Source organism: Hylobates moloch, unplaced genomic scaffold (assembly GCF_009828535.3).
Source record: "Hylobates moloch isolate HMO894 unplaced genomic scaffold, HMol_V3 SCAFFOLD_6, whole genome shotgun sequence".
NCBI lineage: Eukaryota > Metazoa > Chordata > Mammalia > Primates > Hylobatidae > Hylobates > Hylobates moloch.
Window position 1 is genome coordinate 93,207,975 of NW_026652281.1, and position 17,064 is coordinate 93,225,038.

Sequence of the window (17,064 nt, forward strand, 5' to 3'; positions counted from 1 at the left end):
GGCGCACACACTGATCACACGCCCATGCAGGCGCACATATGCACACTCATGCATGGGCACACACTGATCATACACTCATGCACGGGCACACACTGATCACACACTCATGTACGGGCACACACCCATGCACACATATGCACACTCATGCATGGGCACACACACACATCACTCCTCACACACTTATGCACACGCATACACTCATGCACGGGCACACACTGATCACACACATGCACGGGCACACACACCCATGCACACACACATATGCACGCTCATGCATGGGCACACACTCATCACACACTCATGCACATGCACACACTCATGCACACGCACACACACCCACATGCCTGTGTAACTCGCAGGAGTTCATCCTCGCCCTGCTGCCCGATCCCCCTGGGCCAAATCCTTGCTTCCAAAGGCTCAGCAGCTCAGTGTTGTGCCCCAGCAGCCCACGGGAGAGCAGCTGCGGACGGGAGGGGAGCTGGGGCAGTGGAAGTTGAGCTGGGGGGCCTTCCCCTCTGTCTCTTCCAGTGAGGGCCCATTTGAGGGGAAGGCCTCCAGGTAGGCAAGACTAGGCTGGAACCTGGAGATTGCCTCCGGGGCTCCCTCATTCCTCCCTCCTTGACTCCCTTCCCACCCCACCACCCCACAACCTGATGCCTGCCCTCCTTCTGATGTCTTTCAGGAGTCCCCTTCCGGGCCCCGCTAAATGCTGGGGGAGCCACAGAGGAGCCTGATGGGTCTGCGTCACAGGGCAGGGAAGAGACAGTGCTGGAACGCAGGCTGCCCTGGCCCCGAGTCCAGGCCCTGCCATCTAGCAGCTGAGGGATGCGGGGCCAGTCCCTCCCCTCTCTGACCATCTCTAAACCAGGGCTGCTGGTGCCTTTCCCTGGTTCATAAGCCCGTGGTTCCCAAGCCTGCAGTGTGTCCATCAACGGGATGCTTGTTAAAGCCAAGCTCCCAAGCCCACCCCATCAGACCCTCTGTGGGCCGGGACTGTGAATCTGCATTTCAGCTCACTCCCAGAGGGAGGTCTGACCCACCGGCAGGCTTGGGAGCCTCTGATGTGAGCGCCTGTGGCAATGGGGGGCGTGTTGTGTTGAGGGTGGGTTGTGGGCCAGCAGGAACATGCGTTAATTTTGGCAAGGAATGGACGGGTAGGTGAGGCTTCATGGGGAGGACTTGTCTTAGCTCGTCTCAAAGATGAGCGGAATGTCACGGGGCTAGGTGCTATCCAAGGCAAAAGGACAGCAACGGGCAAAGGTCTGGGGGTGGGATGCCTGTGCCCGGGGGCGGGCAGTGGCCAGTGTGTGTAAAGGGAAGAAGGAAGCAGTGGATGGCCAGGTTCGTGAGTCTTCTGGCAGGAAACAGCAAAGAGGCGCCTGCCCGGGAAGGGTTAATCCCAGAGCCATCCAGGTCCTGTCCACTCAACTTCCACCTCCATCCTCCGAGGAAATGGGTTTTCCAGGAGCTTGGCCTGGGCAGCGGTGACTCGTGGCTCCACACGGAAGTGACTCAGGCCCCCCGGGAGAAAGTGAGCCGTGGGTCCCCCCTGCCCACCGTGCAGAGGGGCAGGGCTGAGCCAGGTCTGGAGCTGGAGCCCTGGGGGTGGGGCGGGGGATGAGCTGGTGGTGGGGTGGGGTCTCAGCTCAGACAAACCCTGGCCGTCTTCCACTCTGCTGGATCCTTGGGGAACCCCATGATGTGGCCCCCATTGTGTCAGACTGGACTGGCCTGTTCTGTCCTATGTGTGTTTATGGAAGGTCTGAGGTCAAGGGCGGCTGCTCTGGAAGCTGGGGGTGGTGGGGGCTTCCCTGGGCCTCAGCCCCAGCACCTTCTATCCTAGGCTGGATTCTCTGTGCTACTCTCCATTCTCCTCTCCTTCCCTTTGGGGGGATTCTAAAGCCGGGGAGTTGGGAAGGATGTGCATCTCTGGGGCCTTTACCAATGCCAGCTCTACAAGGAGGGGGAGACTTGGCACCACGCCCGTGTGATCTCAGAACACACAGCCTTCCCCAGTCTCAGTGTCCGCATCTGTAACGTAGCAGTGGGACCCGTATCACAGGGTGGTTCTGAGGGTTTGGTGTGATAACATGGATGTCACCACTAACATTATCATTGTGGGGGTGTTGCTAGAATGCCCCCTGCTCAGCTACTCCCTCTGGCTCTGTGTGAGCCGAGGCAAGGCCCTTGCCTGTGGGGCCGTGGTTGGTACTGAGCGCCTGGTGGCTGAGGCCCTGTAGTGCTGGGGTTCTGCGGCTCCAGAGGCAGAGACAGGACAGGTCCCAGGGGTCTGTGCGGAGACTCATGCTACATCCCTGGTGCCTGGGTGGGTGGGTGGGCAGGTGGCAGGTGTGTGTGCGTGGGGCAGACCTGGAGGGGTGGCACAGGCAGGGATGAAGGAGGGGCGCTAAGCGGACAAGCGTGACAGTGCCCCCCCCTCCCCGCCCAATCTGCGTGGCAACTTTCTTGTCTCCAGCCCAGTTCTCCTGCCCCAACGGGCTTCTGGAGGAGGGAAGTTTTCTGGGTGGGGTTTAGCCTTCCATTGCACTCTCCCGGAAAGGAAGCTTCATGCTCTAAGAATTTCCCCTCAAGGTGGTCTGGTGGGTGAGCTGGCTGCTGGGGGCCGTACCGGAAGAGGGGGAAACAGGGAGGAGGGGCCTGTGACAGGCCCCCGGGGCTGAGTTAGGGGCAGGCATGAGCTGTTTAGAAAGTACAGAGATACTTAGCTGAGACTCACGGCACCTGCCTCTAAGCTGTTTACAGGTATCAATTCATTTAATTCTCACAATGACCTTTGAGGTGAGCTTGATTTCTTTATTCTTCTTTACAAGTGAGGAAAGCGAGGCCCAGAGAGGGTAACTAGCCCAAGGACACACAGCTAGTGAGGGAGTCAGGATTTGAACCCAGGCAGTCTGGCTCTAGAGTCTACCCCATGGGTTAAAGGAACCCTCCCCCTCAAGCCTCAAGCATGTTAATGGAGCCAGAGCTGTCCACCTTGGAATAGTTGTTCAAACAGTTGAGGTGGAGTGGGGATGACTCAGGAAGTAGCGGGGACAGTTTGTCCCTTGTGTGTGTCTGGATTTCTTCCATGGAACCCCATGTTGTCGCTTCACTTGTTTCCTTCCAATGATGGGGAGCTCACTACCTGTACTCCCCTCCTTTACTCTCAAGGGCCAATCCAGGAGGGCTGAAGTGACGCAGTGGTTCTTCTTTGTCCTTCAGCCATGCCTACTGACAGTGAAGGCTCACTTTGAAGTTCAGTAAGCCAGGGAGATGCACGGATTCTGGCCAGTTCCTTCCTTGCTTGCTATGTGACCTCAAGAGGTCACTGGCCCTCTTTGGGCCTTGGATCCAAATTCTCCAAATGATTTGTCAGCTTCAAGTTGACAGGTAGGGAGTGGTGGTAGCAGTGAGTGGCTGCTTGGAGGAAGTGGCATTTGGACTGACAATCAGAGGGGGACAGCAACAGAGACTGACAGGAAGTAGAAGGAAAGAGGGAGTCTGGAAGGGACATGTCCCTGTCCCCGGATGTTGGGTTTCCTTCCGCTGGTCGGAGGTGGCAGGAGGCAGTTTCAAAAGGAATCAAAATGCTTATAAATCGCAACCTGGGAAATGGTGCCGTTCCCTAAAACACTTTCACATCCTTCTTCTCAAAGGGTTCTGTGATGCCACCAGGGCAAGATGATGAGCCTATTTGACCTACGACTGAACTGACAAGGCCTGAGAAATTGGGGTTCCATTCCACACGGTGGGACGCAGGGGACTGGCTCTCAGTCAAAGGGGCCAGGTTTATTTGAGGGAGGACTAGCCCAGGAAGGAGACATTGAGCTCCTGCCTGGGACACCCCTCCTTTTAATGCTGCTCTCAATGATTTGGTTCAAAAGCCACCTCTTCCTGAAAGTCCTCCTTGGTTTCTCTCAAACTCAGACTCCACGCGTGTTCTCCAGCTTGTGGCCGATGACTGCCTCTGTCACTGTGGCCAGCTGCCGCGCCATGCAGGATGAGGTTCTGTCTGTGTCTGTGAGCATCCAGCTCTGCCACAGGGCCAGCTGGCCATAGGGAGGGCCAAGCCTTCTGGCAACTCTACAAGTGCCAGGGTTACAGGTTCCCTGCCAGGCACTACAGTCCTGACCAGTCAGGGAAAGCCCCTGGCCTCGGGAGCATTTTTGGGCAAGTCATTTAACCCCATGGGCCTCAGGTTCTCCATCTGTGCAATGGATCAACAGCAGTGCACACTTCAGAGGGTTGGAGTGAGAATCAATGCAGATGCAGGGGTGGGACGGGTCAACACAGAGGCTGGCAGATAGTAGCCGCTCAGCTAATAGAGAGCTTAGGGGGTCAGGTTTGCTCCATCCTTGCCAGGGCGGGGCAATACCGAGTCCTTGTCCCCAGCAGAAACCGTGGTCCCTTTGCTGTTCCAGATGCTCCGGGCCCTGGGTACTGGCTCCCCCTGGCGGTCACGATAGGAAGCACCCTTCCCCTCTGGCTCCTGTAGAGGGCGTCGCGGATGCATTGATCCTTTAGTTCCTTCACTGTCCATCCCCACAGCCTTTATCCAGCAACCTCTGTAGAGCCAGGGCCTGCCCACAGAGATGGATCAGGTGCTCCCTGGCTGACCAAGAAGGAGGGAATGCACTGTCTCCCACTACCTGGAGGAGGCTAGTGGGGGTGGGGAGGGGCTTCGGCCAGTCGTGGGAACCAAAGGAGGCTGGGACTGACTCTGGAGGGAGTTGAGGAGGGCTTCCTGGAGGAGGTGTCCTCTGAGCTAGGTCTCAGGAATGATGATAGGGAGGTAGCTGGGGAGAACTCTGGGAGCCCCCTTTTTTCTGTGTTCCCTCTGGGCCTGGAGGGGCAAGGTGGTGACGGTTCCAGGTAGAACCCTCACGCCAAATTCTAGACAAGATAATCCCATCACTCTGGGTTCAGGAGGGAGGTACTATGATTAGCCCGATTTTGAGTGACTTACACAAGGTCCTGCAGTGGGCAAAAGGTGGAACTGCGACTGGAACTCAGCTGGACTCTGGACAGCCACCCCCTTCCCTTTTTTTTTTTTTTTTTAAAGCAGAGTCTCACTCTGTCACTCAGGCTGGAGTGCAGTGGCGCAGTTATAGCTCACTGCAGCCTCGACCTCCTGGGCTCAAGTGATCCTTCCACCTCAGCCTCCCTAGTAGCTGGGACCACAGGCATGCACTGCCACACCTGGCTAATTTTGTTTATTTATTGTAGAGATAGGGTCTCACTATGTTGCCCAGGCTGGTCTAAACTCCTGTGCTCAAGCAATCCTCCTTTCTCAGCCTCCCAAATGCTGGGATTACAGACGTGAGCCACCACGCCTGGCCTCACTGCCTCTTGATTAGCTTCTGGCTGCTCTGGGGAGGTCCATGGGCTGTTTCCACACTTGCTTCCCCAGCTCACCTCCCACATCCATGCCACACTGGCCTCCTCTTCTGCAGGGCCAGCCCAATCACCACACAGTCCACACTCCCAGCTAACACTCCTGGCCCCTTCCAGGTGGTGACTTTCAAGAGTGACTCTGTGGGAGGAAAATGACTGCCCAGTCGCTGCTGCAGACGACACTGTTCCTGCTGAGTCTGCTCTTCCTGGTCCAAGGCAGGTATTCCCAGGGGTGCCCTGGGCTGTTGGAACTTACGTTAAAATGCCCCTGTGCCTAGGGTGGCTGCCAGCACACATGCTAACTTCTTTAGGCAGGTACAGCTCAGCTAGTGGAGAGTACCTTGGAGAAAAGCAAAAGACACTCCTTCCTTCTGGTAGGTGCAGCCCCGCAGTGCACAGCTTAGAGTATGGAACATGGATGGGGAACTGGCCCCACTCACCTTTGCAGCCAGAGCATTCTTGTGCAGTGTACCAGCTGCACAACCGTCTGTGTCAGCCATGGCCTCATTAAATACTTCATTGCTGTTAAAAATATGTTTTCCCTTTGAAATTACTATTCGTTTTCAGTTTCCTCTTTTTATAGTTTGATGCTGATAAGTTTTGAGTGGGAAAGACTAACACATTTTTGTAGACCCTTGGAATGTGTGTGAGTCTCAGGCTCCAGGTTCACATGTACTCAGCCTAGGTCCTGTCCCCTTCCATGCCTCTGGTCAGCCCCTGCCACGGGGTCCCATCTGCAGCCTCTGCCTCCTCAGGTGCCCACAGCAGGGGCCACAGGGAAGACTTTCGCTTCTGCAGCCAGCGGAACCAGACACACAGGAGCAGCCTCCACTACAAGCACACACCAGACCTGCGCATCTCCATCGAGAACTCTGAGGAGGCCCTCACAGTCCATGCCCCCTTCCCTGCAGCCCACCCTGCTTCCCGATCCTTCCCTGACCCCAGGGGCCTCTACCACTTCTGCCTCTACTGGAACCGACATGCTGGGAGATTGCATCTTCTCTATGGCAAGCATGACTTCTTGCTGAGTAACAATGCCTCTAGCCTCCTCTGCTTCCAGCACCGGGAGGAGAGCCTGGCCCAGGGCCCCCCACTGTTCGCCACTTCTGTCACCTCCTGGTGGAGCCCTCAGAACATCAGCCTGCCCAGTGCTGCCAGCTTCACTTTCTCCTTCCACAGTAAGGCAACTTCCAGGCAGAGGAAACAACTGGGCAGTGGTCTGGAGGCAGGGAAGGCAAAACGCAAAGTGAACTGGGCTCGCAGTGTCAGATCATGAAGCCTGGGCTTTGCTCACAGGCACTTGGGAGCCAATGAAGGTGTCTGAGGAGGGTAGGAGTGTGATCCAAGTGCTAGGATTACAGGCATGAACCACTGCGCTCGGCCCCACTGTCCCTTGATGGTTACTTTCTGGGCAGGCAGGGGTGAGGATGGAGGGGCAAGGGCCTGTCCTGAGGCTGCAGAGAAGGTCTTGGTGAAGGAGGATGAGGTCTGAACAGGGTGAGAGAGCAGAGACTGGAAAGGGACTGAAGATCAAGAGCCCCGGGAAGAATTCTTCCTCAGCATCAGTGTAGACTGTTTATTTCCTTTCACAGAGGAGGAAACTCGGGCACAAAGAGGCTGCCCAAAGCTGCACAGCTAGCCAATGGGAGAGCCAGGATTTGAACCCAGCAGATGATTGGAGTGGGGTGGGGGTGAGGGGTGGAGCATGAGAGGTCAAAGGTCAGGAAAGCAGTGGGGCTGACTCTGAGGTCCAGAAGCTGCATCTTCCCCCTTGAGTGTGACAGGTACCATGTGGCCACTGCCATTCAGCACCATTAAATGCTGAATGGTGGCCAGGAAGAGAGGAGCATCAGAAGGAGCTTGAAGTTTACTGGGGGGTTTTCATGTCTTTCCAGCACCTCAAGTTTGAGGTAGGGCTTTCAGGGGTGGGGGGCACAGCACTTTGATTGTGTTAGTGTAACAGGCTAATGATTATGTCCAGTGCAACAGGCAGGCCCAGGCCAGTCAGTGGTGGGGGGTTCCCCACATCCCAGGCTGGGATTCTGCCCCACAACCTGGGAGGATTTAGGGCAAAGTTGGTCCTAGTTGCAAATTGGCATTCTGAAGACCAGACTGAGCCTGGTCTTGTTTGGCCTGTAGAAGGTTTTTAAAAAACATGGACCAGGGATTTCAAATCACCTGAAACCCAGGCTTTCTGGGTTATGCATTCAAAAGATGGGACTACCCAGGGCCTGCCTTCCTCAGTGGCACAGAAAGTATACCCTCCAACCCCCACCGTCTGTCTTCCTCATCTGAGTCCCAGCTAATCGCTGGAGACACCTTAGTCGGCCGCCTTTGGATGCAGGCTACCTGGGCAGAGGGGCCTGAGCCTGGAGTCAGGGAGGCTGGTGGGTGTGGAGTCCCAGGAACCACCACCAAGCCCCCCACATCCCTCCTAAGGAGGCCTGGCTGGGCCCTCCCTGCTCCGTGTGTGTAGCCGAAGGCGTCTGCTGAGGGTGCTGAGCAAGGAACATCCCACCCCATCCTGCTGGGGCTGGGGTTGCTGGCGGGTTCTGTAAGACACAGCCCCCATGGGCTGGCCTCATCTGAGTGGCCTTGGCAGAGTCCACTCCACTTCTTGAAACCTCAGTTTCCCCTTTGTAAAGTAAAGATCGAGGCATTCAGAGTCATGTCAGGGTGGCAGGGGGCAGAATGGGAGGGTCCTGGGACCCGAATCGGCAGCCTCGGTGGGGGCCTGTCCACTCCTCCCCCAGGTCCTCCCCACACGGCTGCTCACAATGCCTCGGTGGACATGTGCGAGCTCAAAAGGGACCTCCAGCAGCTCAGCCAGTTCCTGAAGCATCCCCAGAAGTCCTCAAGGAGGCCCTCGGCTGCCCCCGCCAGCCAGTAAGTGTGGCACCTGGGGCTGTGAGGGGAGGCAGGAAGGCATCAGAGATCTGGACCTGGGCAGGGCGGGGACCTGGAGTGGAGGCCACTGCAAGGCCTTCCCTGGGACTGGAATGCTTCTTTGATTTCTCTTTCCACCTTCTGGGAGTCAACACATGCCTCCCAGGCTGAGCTCTCTTCTGTCTGAGTCAGTAACCAACATCACATCCACCATCCCAAGCCCTCCTCTCCCTCATAAAGAAGGGACGGGTGGTCCATGGTACAGCCCAGCAGACCAAGGCTCAGAGACGGCAGAGCCACTCCAAGGCCACAGAGTGGTTGGCACAGGCGGAGCTGGGCCCGAACCCACGGTGCTGAGTCCCAGGACAGCCCCCACCACCCCATTGCTCTCCTTTCCCGTGGCTCCCAGGTCCCAGCCTCCTCTGTCTGACCCCACCCCCAGCTCGTTCTTTCTCTCCCACACGCAGCTGCCTGCTTTTCTCTTTTGTCCGCTCTCCACTCTCTCCTGCCCACCCCACCCCTCTCTCTGCCTCTGCCTCTTCCCTGTGTCTCTGTCTGAGTCTCTCCTCCTCCTGCCTCGGTCTCCCTGCTGGCCTGGCCCCCTTCCCACCATCACCACTGCTTTCTCCTCCCTGCCAGGCAGTTGCAGAGCCTGGAGTCGAAGCTGACCTCTGTGAGATTCATGGGGGACACGGTGTCCTTCGAGGAGGACCGGATCAACGCCACGGTGTGGAAGCTCCAGCCCACAGCCGGCCTCCAGGACCTGCACATCCACTCCCGGCAGGAGGTCAGGGGCAGGCCTGGGCAGGAAGCAGATGTGGGCTGGGCTGGGGCCAGCAGGAGATGGGGGCTGTGAGCACTCCCTGAAGCTCAGTGCCCCTGCAGCCTCTCCCTGGGGCCTCCCGAGAAGGTTCCAGGCCCGAGGATAGCCATCCTAAGTCAGTAGCTCAACCATGGGATTGAGGACCCTGCGTGGGCACAGCAGCAGGGTCTGCTTCCTATACCAGTCTCCTGGGGCCACCCATGTGAACAGAAGACCAGCCCCTAAATGCCTGTCCATGCACCGCCCCCTGTTTTTTTTTCAAGACAGGGTCTTGCTCTGTCACCCAGGCTGGAGTACAGTGGGGTAATCATATCTCACTGCAGCCTCAAACTCCTGGTCTCAAGCGATTCTCCCACTTCAGCCTGTGAGTAGCTGGGACTATAGGCTTGCCACCACACCTGGCTTAAAAAAATTCTTTGTAAGGCCAGGTGCAGTGGCTCACATCTGTAATCTCAGCACTTTGGGAGGCCGAGGCAGGCAGATCACTTGAGGTCAGGAGTTTGAGACCAGCCTGGCCAACATGGTGAAACCCTGTCTCTACTAAAAATACAAAAATTAGGCTGGCATGGTAGTACATGCCTGTAATTTCAGCTACTCGGGAAGCTGAGGCAGGAGAATTGCTTGAACCCGGGAGGCGGAGGTTGCAGTGAGCCGAGATCATGCCACTGCACTCCAGCCTGGGCGACAGAGCAAGACTCTATTTCAAAAAACATTTTTTGTTTTTGTAAAGACAAGGTCTTGCTATGTTGTCCAGGTTGGTCTTGACCTCCTGGGTTCAAGCAGTCCTCTCGCCCTGACCTCTCAAAGTGCTGGGATTACAGGTGTGAGCCACTGCACCCAGCCACACCCCCGTCTTGAGACTGCCCCCTGAGTGGCTCTGGTTAGCTGGGAACCACCCACACTGCCCACATGGCCACCCCCAACTTGGCTGCTGTAGGCAGAGCTGGTATCTGCAGCCCCAGACAACAGAATACCATGTGGTTCTCCCAGGGCTGTTTGCCCTGGAGTCCTGGATTCTAACCACGAGACTCCCCAGCCACAGCTGGTAGCAAGGAAGGGAGGGATGAGGAGGGCTGTCATGAGTCAGGCTTGATTTCCTGAAGAAATGGGCTTAGAAGTGGCAGCGTCCAGGAAGGGAAGGGTGTGTGTGTGTGCTGGGGCCGGGGGGGCACGGATCTGGGGGTCCGCATTTGGCTGAGCCCTAAAGGGACCTCTGCAGGAGGAGCAGAGCGAGATCTTGGAGTACTCGGTGCTGCTGCCTCGAACACTCTTCCAGAGGACAAAAGGCCGGAGGGGGGAGGCTGAGAAGAGACTCCTCCTGGTGGACTTCAGCAGCCAAGCCCTGTTCCAGGTATGGGGTCCTCACCCTCATGCCTCCCAGGGGAAAGCAGTTTTTTTCTGACAGAGGTGGAAAGAAGGCATGCAGATAAGCTCCTTCCTCTGGGAGTCAAAGCCTTTCCTTATAAAGTTACAAATTGCACTGCAATATGCAAATCTCCCTGTGAGAGGGCTAAGCAATGTTCTTCTTACTATAGTGTAAATGACTACATGGGCAAAATTGGTTCCAGAGGGAGACCCTGCATCTCAAGGCAATGTGCTGGGAGAGGGTTATCTAGAGAGGGTAAGGGGCTTCTAGGCCCTTCTTCTCAGTCCTGAACTCCCTCCCTACTCTCTTCCTCCAATCCCATGTATCTAGGACAAGAATTCCAGCCAAGTCCTGGGTGAGAAGGTCTTGGGGATTGTGGTGCAGAACACCAAAGTAGCCAATCTCACGGAACCCGTGGTGCTCACCTTCCAGCACCAGCTACAGCCGGTGAGTGGGGGCCAGCCATTGAGGGGACAAGCACCCCTTGGCCATGTCGCCCTTTCCTCTCCCTCCCTCCAGACTCATTTGTCTTTATAATGAAACGATTGCCTGATTGAGGGCTCCAGCCAGTCAGGTCCAAATGAGGCAAGTGGTGGCTTGACTGTGTTCTAGACTTCCTCTGTCTGGCCCGTAAAGTTGGTGGGGTGGGGGGCTGTCACAGAAACCACTCTCCTTCTTTCTTGTCCCTACAGAAGAATGTGACTCTGCAATGTGTGTTCTGGGTTGAAGACCCCACATGTGAGTATGCAGGGGTCTCTGGGCTGGACAAGTATCTGGAAGAGAAATAGAGTCCTGGGGGTGGGGGAGGTGGGGTTAATCACTGAGGGCTTCCTGGAGAAAGGTGGACTTTGAAGAGAGAGAGATGGCAGGCTACGAGTAGGCCGGGTGGAAGAATGGCACAGTCGTGCTTTTGGGGGTGGACACAGTGGGGTCCTGGAGGACTGGACTTGATTGGAGCCCCATGCTGTCCCCTCCTCAGTGAGCAGCCCGGGGCATTGGAGCAGTGCTGGGTGTGAGACCGTCAGGAGAGAAACCCAAACATCCTGCTTCTGCAACCACTTGACCTACTTTGCAGTGTTGATGGTGAGGGTCCCCGCTCCCACCTCGCAGCCACACCCCAGGCCGTGTGCTTGTTCTGTGCAAGCACTTTTCATATATTAAGTCATTTATTCCTCATAACAGCCCTCCAAGGTAGCTTCTATTGTTGTCCCATTTTATAGATGAGGAAATGGAGGCTCAGAGAGGTTAAGCAATTTACCCGTGGCCACACAGCTAGTCAGTGAAAGAGCTGGTTCATAAAGCCCCTGCTCTTTATTCCCAAATTTTGTTGTGGGCAAAAATGCAGATTCCTAGCCCTCACCTAGGGTTCTGATTTGGCAGTGCTGGGGCCAAGAGTGTTTCTAATGAGGCCCCTGAGGTGGCCTCCAGTGCACCCAAGACCTCAGAATTCATGCTCCCAGGACTGTAGGATTCTGCCTGTGGGTATCCACCTGGGGCTTGAACACCCCGGGTGTGGGAATCTCATTCCCTCACAGGAAACCTATTCCCATGTTAAATGTTATAGAAGAATAATCAATGCCAGGACAGAATAGGGCTTCTCTCATGAAGGGTTCTTGGCCTCTGTGGGTCAGGAAGCCGCTTGAGAATGTGGTCAAATCTAAAGATGCCCCCACTCCAGAAAAATGCACTCGTGGGACCACATTCTGCTCAGTTGGGAGAGGGGGTTCTTAGGCTTCCGAGGCCCACCAGGGACCCCAGGTTAGCCCCTCACTCAGGGCAAGCCTCCAGGTTGGGTGGGGGACACAGAGGCCAGCTCTCTCCTGTCTCCTGGGGCCAGGTCTCCTCGGTGGAGGTGGACGCTGTGCACAAGCACTACCTGAGCCTCCTCTCCTATGTGGGCTGTGTCGTCTCTGCCCTGGCCTGCGTTGTCACCATTGCCGCCTACCTCTGCTCCAGGTGAGGCCTGAAAGGGATGGGACAGGGGAGGGGACCCTCCATTGCACACACCTCCACCAGGGCGCCGCACACATCTCTGGTCATGGCCCGCCCGCATGACCTGGAACTGTGTGTGTGGTTAGGCGAGCTGTTGGGGGTATAGCATGCTGACCCCTGGGGGCCACGTCTCCTCCTCAGATCAGTGGTGTTTGGATAACATAGCATTTACAAATTTTAGCTGTCAACATTTTATTTATTTTTATTTTTATTTTATTATTATTATTTTTTGAGACAGAGCCTTGCTCTGTCACCCAGGCTGGAGTGTAGTAGCATGATCTCGGCTCACTGCAACCTCTGTCTCCCGGGTTCAAGTGATTCTTGTGCCTCAGCCTTCTGAGTAGTTGGGACTACTGGCGCCTGCCACCACACCTGGCTAATCTGTATATTTTTAGTAGAGATGGGGTTTCACCATGTTGCTCAGGCTGGTCTCGAACTCCTGACCTCAAGTGATCCACCCACCTCAGCCCCCTGAAGCACTGGGATTACAGGCATGAGTCACTGCGCCAGGCTAATTGTCAACATTTAAAATCGAGAGCGTCCACCTAAGAATCTGTTTCTTTCCGAGATTAAGACAGGAAAGCAAAATAAAAATTTAAAAAAGGAAAGAATCTTCATTTCTGCCTTTGAATAAACAGATTTCTGAGAGCACTGGGTGGACAGAATAATATCACAGCGGTAATGATCATACTTAACGTGTGTCAAACTTCCCACGTGCCATGCACTGTTCTAAGTGTTTTGCATGTGCGAACTCAATTCATCCTCACAACAGCCCTATGAAGGAACACTCAGAGAGGGTAAGTGACTTGCCTGAGGTCACACAGTGAGGAAGTGGCAGAGGTCAGATTGTCAGTGCTTGGCTTGGCCTAAATTGGGGTCCACTTGCCCTCAGTGCTGAACCCATTTGGGTAGAGGAGAGGCACCCTCAGTTCTCACTGTCCCCAGCCACGAGGAAGGAGAGGAAAGTAAAGCTGTATTTATGCGTGTGCACAAGCACGTGTGTGCATATATGACTGTCATGTGTGTGCACAGCTGTGTACCTGGGGAGCTAAGTAGGTGATGATGATGAGGAAGGACAGCTGGGTGATGAGATGGGCTCGGCGGAAGGCTGGGGGTGGAGGCAGGAGTCCTCAACACCCAACTGCTCACAAACATGCCCAAGGACACACCACAGGAACCCTTAGGAACTGAGCACCTTATCTGTGTCAGATGCTTTGTGTCAGTGTAACTCTCACCCCAACCCTATGAGGGCACCATCCTCCCACTTCACAGATGGGCAAACTGAGAGTCTCAAGGGGAAGGGACCAGCTCACGATGGTGCCATGAGTTAGGGGCAGGGCAGGGTGGGACTCCAGGATGGTGACACTGGGGCCTGCATGTTCTGCTGCACCCTCTAGGGCCATGTAGAATCCTGGAGTGGGGGTGGGGTGGGCTGTGCACACATTGACTGGCAAACCTCAGACAGACCGATGTGCGCAGCCCACACTCAGACTCACAGGTGCACAGTCGTGCAGACAGACGGGCAGACACAGAATGTGGATGGCATGGATTCTCCAACATGGTGAAAATGCCAAAGTGTTTCCTCTCTGACTTTGACAGTATCGGGTTTATTATTGTGGTTGTCTTCCTCGCTCTGCCTGGCTGAGGCTTCTGTTACACGTGCACATGGTGCCTGAGTCTGTGGGTGCTGGGCACACAGCAGGTGCACAGGGGGATGTGGGGAACACAGGAATAGGATAGGGGCTATGTAGATTGCATGTGTGTGTCGGGGTGGGGGGCAGTCTGGGAAGGCTTCCTGGAGGAGATGTGGGCACACTCCCCTCTCTACCTTCCCACACTGGCCCACCAGGGTGCCCCTGCCATGCAGGAGGAAACCTCGGGACTACACCATCAAGGTGCACATGAACCTGCTGCTGGCCGTCTTCCTGCTGGACATGAGCTTCCTGCTCAGCGAGCCGGTGGCCCTAACAGGCTCTGAGGACGGCTGCCGAGCCAGTGCCATCTTCCTGCACTTCTCCCTGCTCGCCTGCCTTTCCTGGATGGGCCTCGAGGGCTACAACCTTTACCGACTTGTGGTGGAGGTCTTCGGCACCTATGTCCCTGGCTACCTGCTCAAGCTGAGCGCCATGGGCTGGGGTAAGTGGCTGGGGAGCGGGGGGTGCCTCAGACCTGCCTCTCCCACTTGGCTCTGGCAAAACCCAGGCACCTGGTTCTGCCTCTCCACCTATCTCTCTGACTTCCCTCCCAGCCTCCTTCACTCATCCTGAGGTGTCCTTCACCTTGGCTGAATCAAGGTCCCTTTTAGGAAGAAGTGGTGAACCCTATCCCCAAGAAACGCTTCCAAATTCTCCACATCATTCACTCCATTGCAAATGGGATTTATGAGCCCGGCCACTGTGTGTGAATGTGCAGGTTGTGCACTGCTCAAAGGCACCTAGTTCAGAGATCAGAGGGGCTGAAATCCAGTCCCGCTCCACTCATTTAATTCACTCAGGCTGGCAGTGGCCCTGCCTCAGGATCCCCCTGGACCTTGGGTGACAGATTCTCTGTGGCTTTGGCATTTTGTTCTTGGCCAATGACTGTTCAGTTCACCTGTGGCCCAGCCCTCTTATGTCAGACCTATAGCCCAGGGGCTCATGATGCCACAAGTCTGTTTGGACATTGCACAGAGCCCCCAACCTCTGCATGCCCCTGACTCCAGCTTGCTGCTCTTCACGGGTTTTTCATTGGGCCCCTTCTTTGTCCATTCCCCCATTTGCATGAAATTCCTTTGGAGGTGTCTCTGTGTCAGGACTTTGTGTTTGGAGGTGGGCAGCCCCCTCTAGGGAGCTTCTAATCTCCACCGAATAGGTGAGGTCAAGGCCAGTCCCCTGATAGCAGAACTCTTGCTGTCCCTCCTAAACTGTCTGCCCCTCCCATCTCCCCTGTGACATCCAGCCCTGCAGCAGAGACCCATGGGCCTTTCTCCCAGGGGCCCCCAGGGTGACGAAGGGCAGGGCCAAGGTTGGAGGAGATGTCTTTCCCTTATAGGAAACCCATACTGGAATGGGGAAGGGGAGGGTCCAAACTTGGGGGAACTTCCCCACCAGATGGGGCTGGGTGGGCTTTAGGAGCCCAAACTTCAGAGGGGCCTTTGCCCTCCAGACTCCCTGAGGCCAGCAGGGAAGGGGCAGGCCTCAGACAGCGGGAAGTGGAGCAACATGCATTGCCACCCTCAGGCTTCCCCATCTTTCTGGTGACGCTGGTGGCCCTGGTGGATGTGGACAACTATGGCCCCATCATCTTGGCTGTGCATAGGACTCCAGAGAGTGTCATCTACCCTTCCATGTGAGTGGCTGTGTGCGATGGGGGCAAGAAGGTGGGTCTCTGGGCACAGAGGCCAGAGTGCAGCCCGGGCCCAGGTCATGCTGGCCAGGGGATACCTGGGTTCCAGTCTCCTCGAGAAATGGGCCTGGCAGTGGCTGGAGCACTGGTCTAAGAGTCATGGAGGGTGAGAAAAGGCCTGGATCTACCACTCACTCGCCAGGTGACCTTGCACAGGCCCCAGCCCTTCTCTGAGCCTCGGTTTCCTCGTGCATGAATGGGGGTATGGGTTGGAGCAGATGAGCTTCACCACATTCCTCAGCAGCACCTCTCTGTCTCCCCATGCAGATGGGAAGACAGAGGCTCAGGGAGGGAAGAGATCCGCTCTTGGCCACACTGAGGGCTGGTGTGCTGTTCAAAGGCAGAGGATGAGTGGGGTTGAAGTCCAGTCCTTTTCCACTCACCCGATTCACCCAGGCTGGCAGTGGCCCTGCCTGTGGAACCCCTGAACCCAAACTGGAAGCCAGGGTTCCTGAGCTCCAGGCTGGGAAGGAATCCTTCCCATTGGCTCAGTGGTTTTGAAATTTTCAGCTCTTTACATTGTGACCCAGTGATTTCTGCCTCACTTTTGTACTATCTATATTATTACTTACTTAATATTTTCCTTTAAACAGTCTGACTTGTTAACTCAAATGTATTTTTAAGATTACATCAACACTGTAAATAGAAAACAAGCAGCACTTGCTGTAAACAGTGGATAATCCTGAAAACAAACGTGACAACCACAGCCCAGGAAATGCTGCCCGTGCTGGCCACACACTGAGCCCTCCTGCCCTTGCCCACAGGTGCTGGATCCGGGACTCCCTGGTCAGCTACATCACCAACCTGGGCCTCTTCAGCCTGGTGTTTCTGTTCAACATGGCCATGCTAGGCACCATGGTGGTGCAGATCCTGCGGCTGCGCCCTCACACCCAAAAGTGGTCACATGTGCTGACACTGCTGGGCCTCAGCCTGGTCCTTGGCCTGCCCTGGGCCTTGATCTTCTTCTCCTTTGCTTCTGGCACCTTCCAGCTTGTTGTCCTCTACCTTTTCAGCATCATCACCTCCTTCCAAGGTAAGGAGAAGACCCGTCCGTCCCTTGGCCCAGGCAGGGTGTCTACATATGGAGCAAGGGCAGGGAAGAGATCACCCAGGGAACCTGAAGACTTCCCTTCTCTGGGCCTCAGTCATCCCATTCATAAAATGGGGACATCCAGGCCACAGTCAACAAGTCTTGATTGAACACCTACTATGTGCAGGC

General features: G+C 55.8%; 1 protein-coding gene across 10 annotated transcripts in view; it reads left to right on the top strand.

Moving 5' to 3' along the window:
- The window catches only part of ADGRG1 (adhesion G protein-coupled receptor G1), a 45,246-nt gene that overhangs the window by 24,780 nt on the left and 3,402 nt on the right, over window positions 1–17,064 (top strand). For 6 of the 10 annotated variants that reach the window (XM_058441035.1, XM_058441034.1, XM_032157459.2 and 3 more), the window contains exons 2-13: window positions 5,512–5,610; window positions 6,150–6,572; window positions 8,148–8,280; window positions 8,920–9,067; window positions 10,323–10,454; window positions 10,800–10,916; window positions 11,162–11,207; window positions 11,449–11,552; window positions 12,307–12,425; window positions 14,311–14,597; window positions 15,680–15,788; window positions 16,610–16,878. In XM_058441035.1, the coding sequence (XP_058297018.1) occupies window positions 5,547–5,610; window positions 6,150–6,572; window positions 8,148–8,280; window positions 8,920–9,067; window positions 10,323–10,454; window positions 10,800–10,916; window positions 11,162–11,207; window positions 11,449–11,552; window positions 12,307–12,425; window positions 14,311–14,597; window positions 15,680–15,788; window positions 16,610–16,878 (1,951 nt within the window). In that variant the 5' untranslated portion in view covers window positions 5,512–5,546. Of the gene's footprint in view, window positions 1–5,511; window positions 5,615–6,149; window positions 6,573–8,147; window positions 8,281–8,919; window positions 9,068–10,322; window positions 10,455–10,799; window positions 10,917–11,161; window positions 11,208–11,448; window positions 11,553–12,306; window positions 12,426–14,310; window positions 14,598–15,679; window positions 15,789–16,609; window positions 16,879–17,064 lie in introns of those variants that run through there. The other 4 variants (XM_058441037.1, XM_058441036.1, XM_032157463.2 and 1 more) reach the window with 2 other exon arrangements.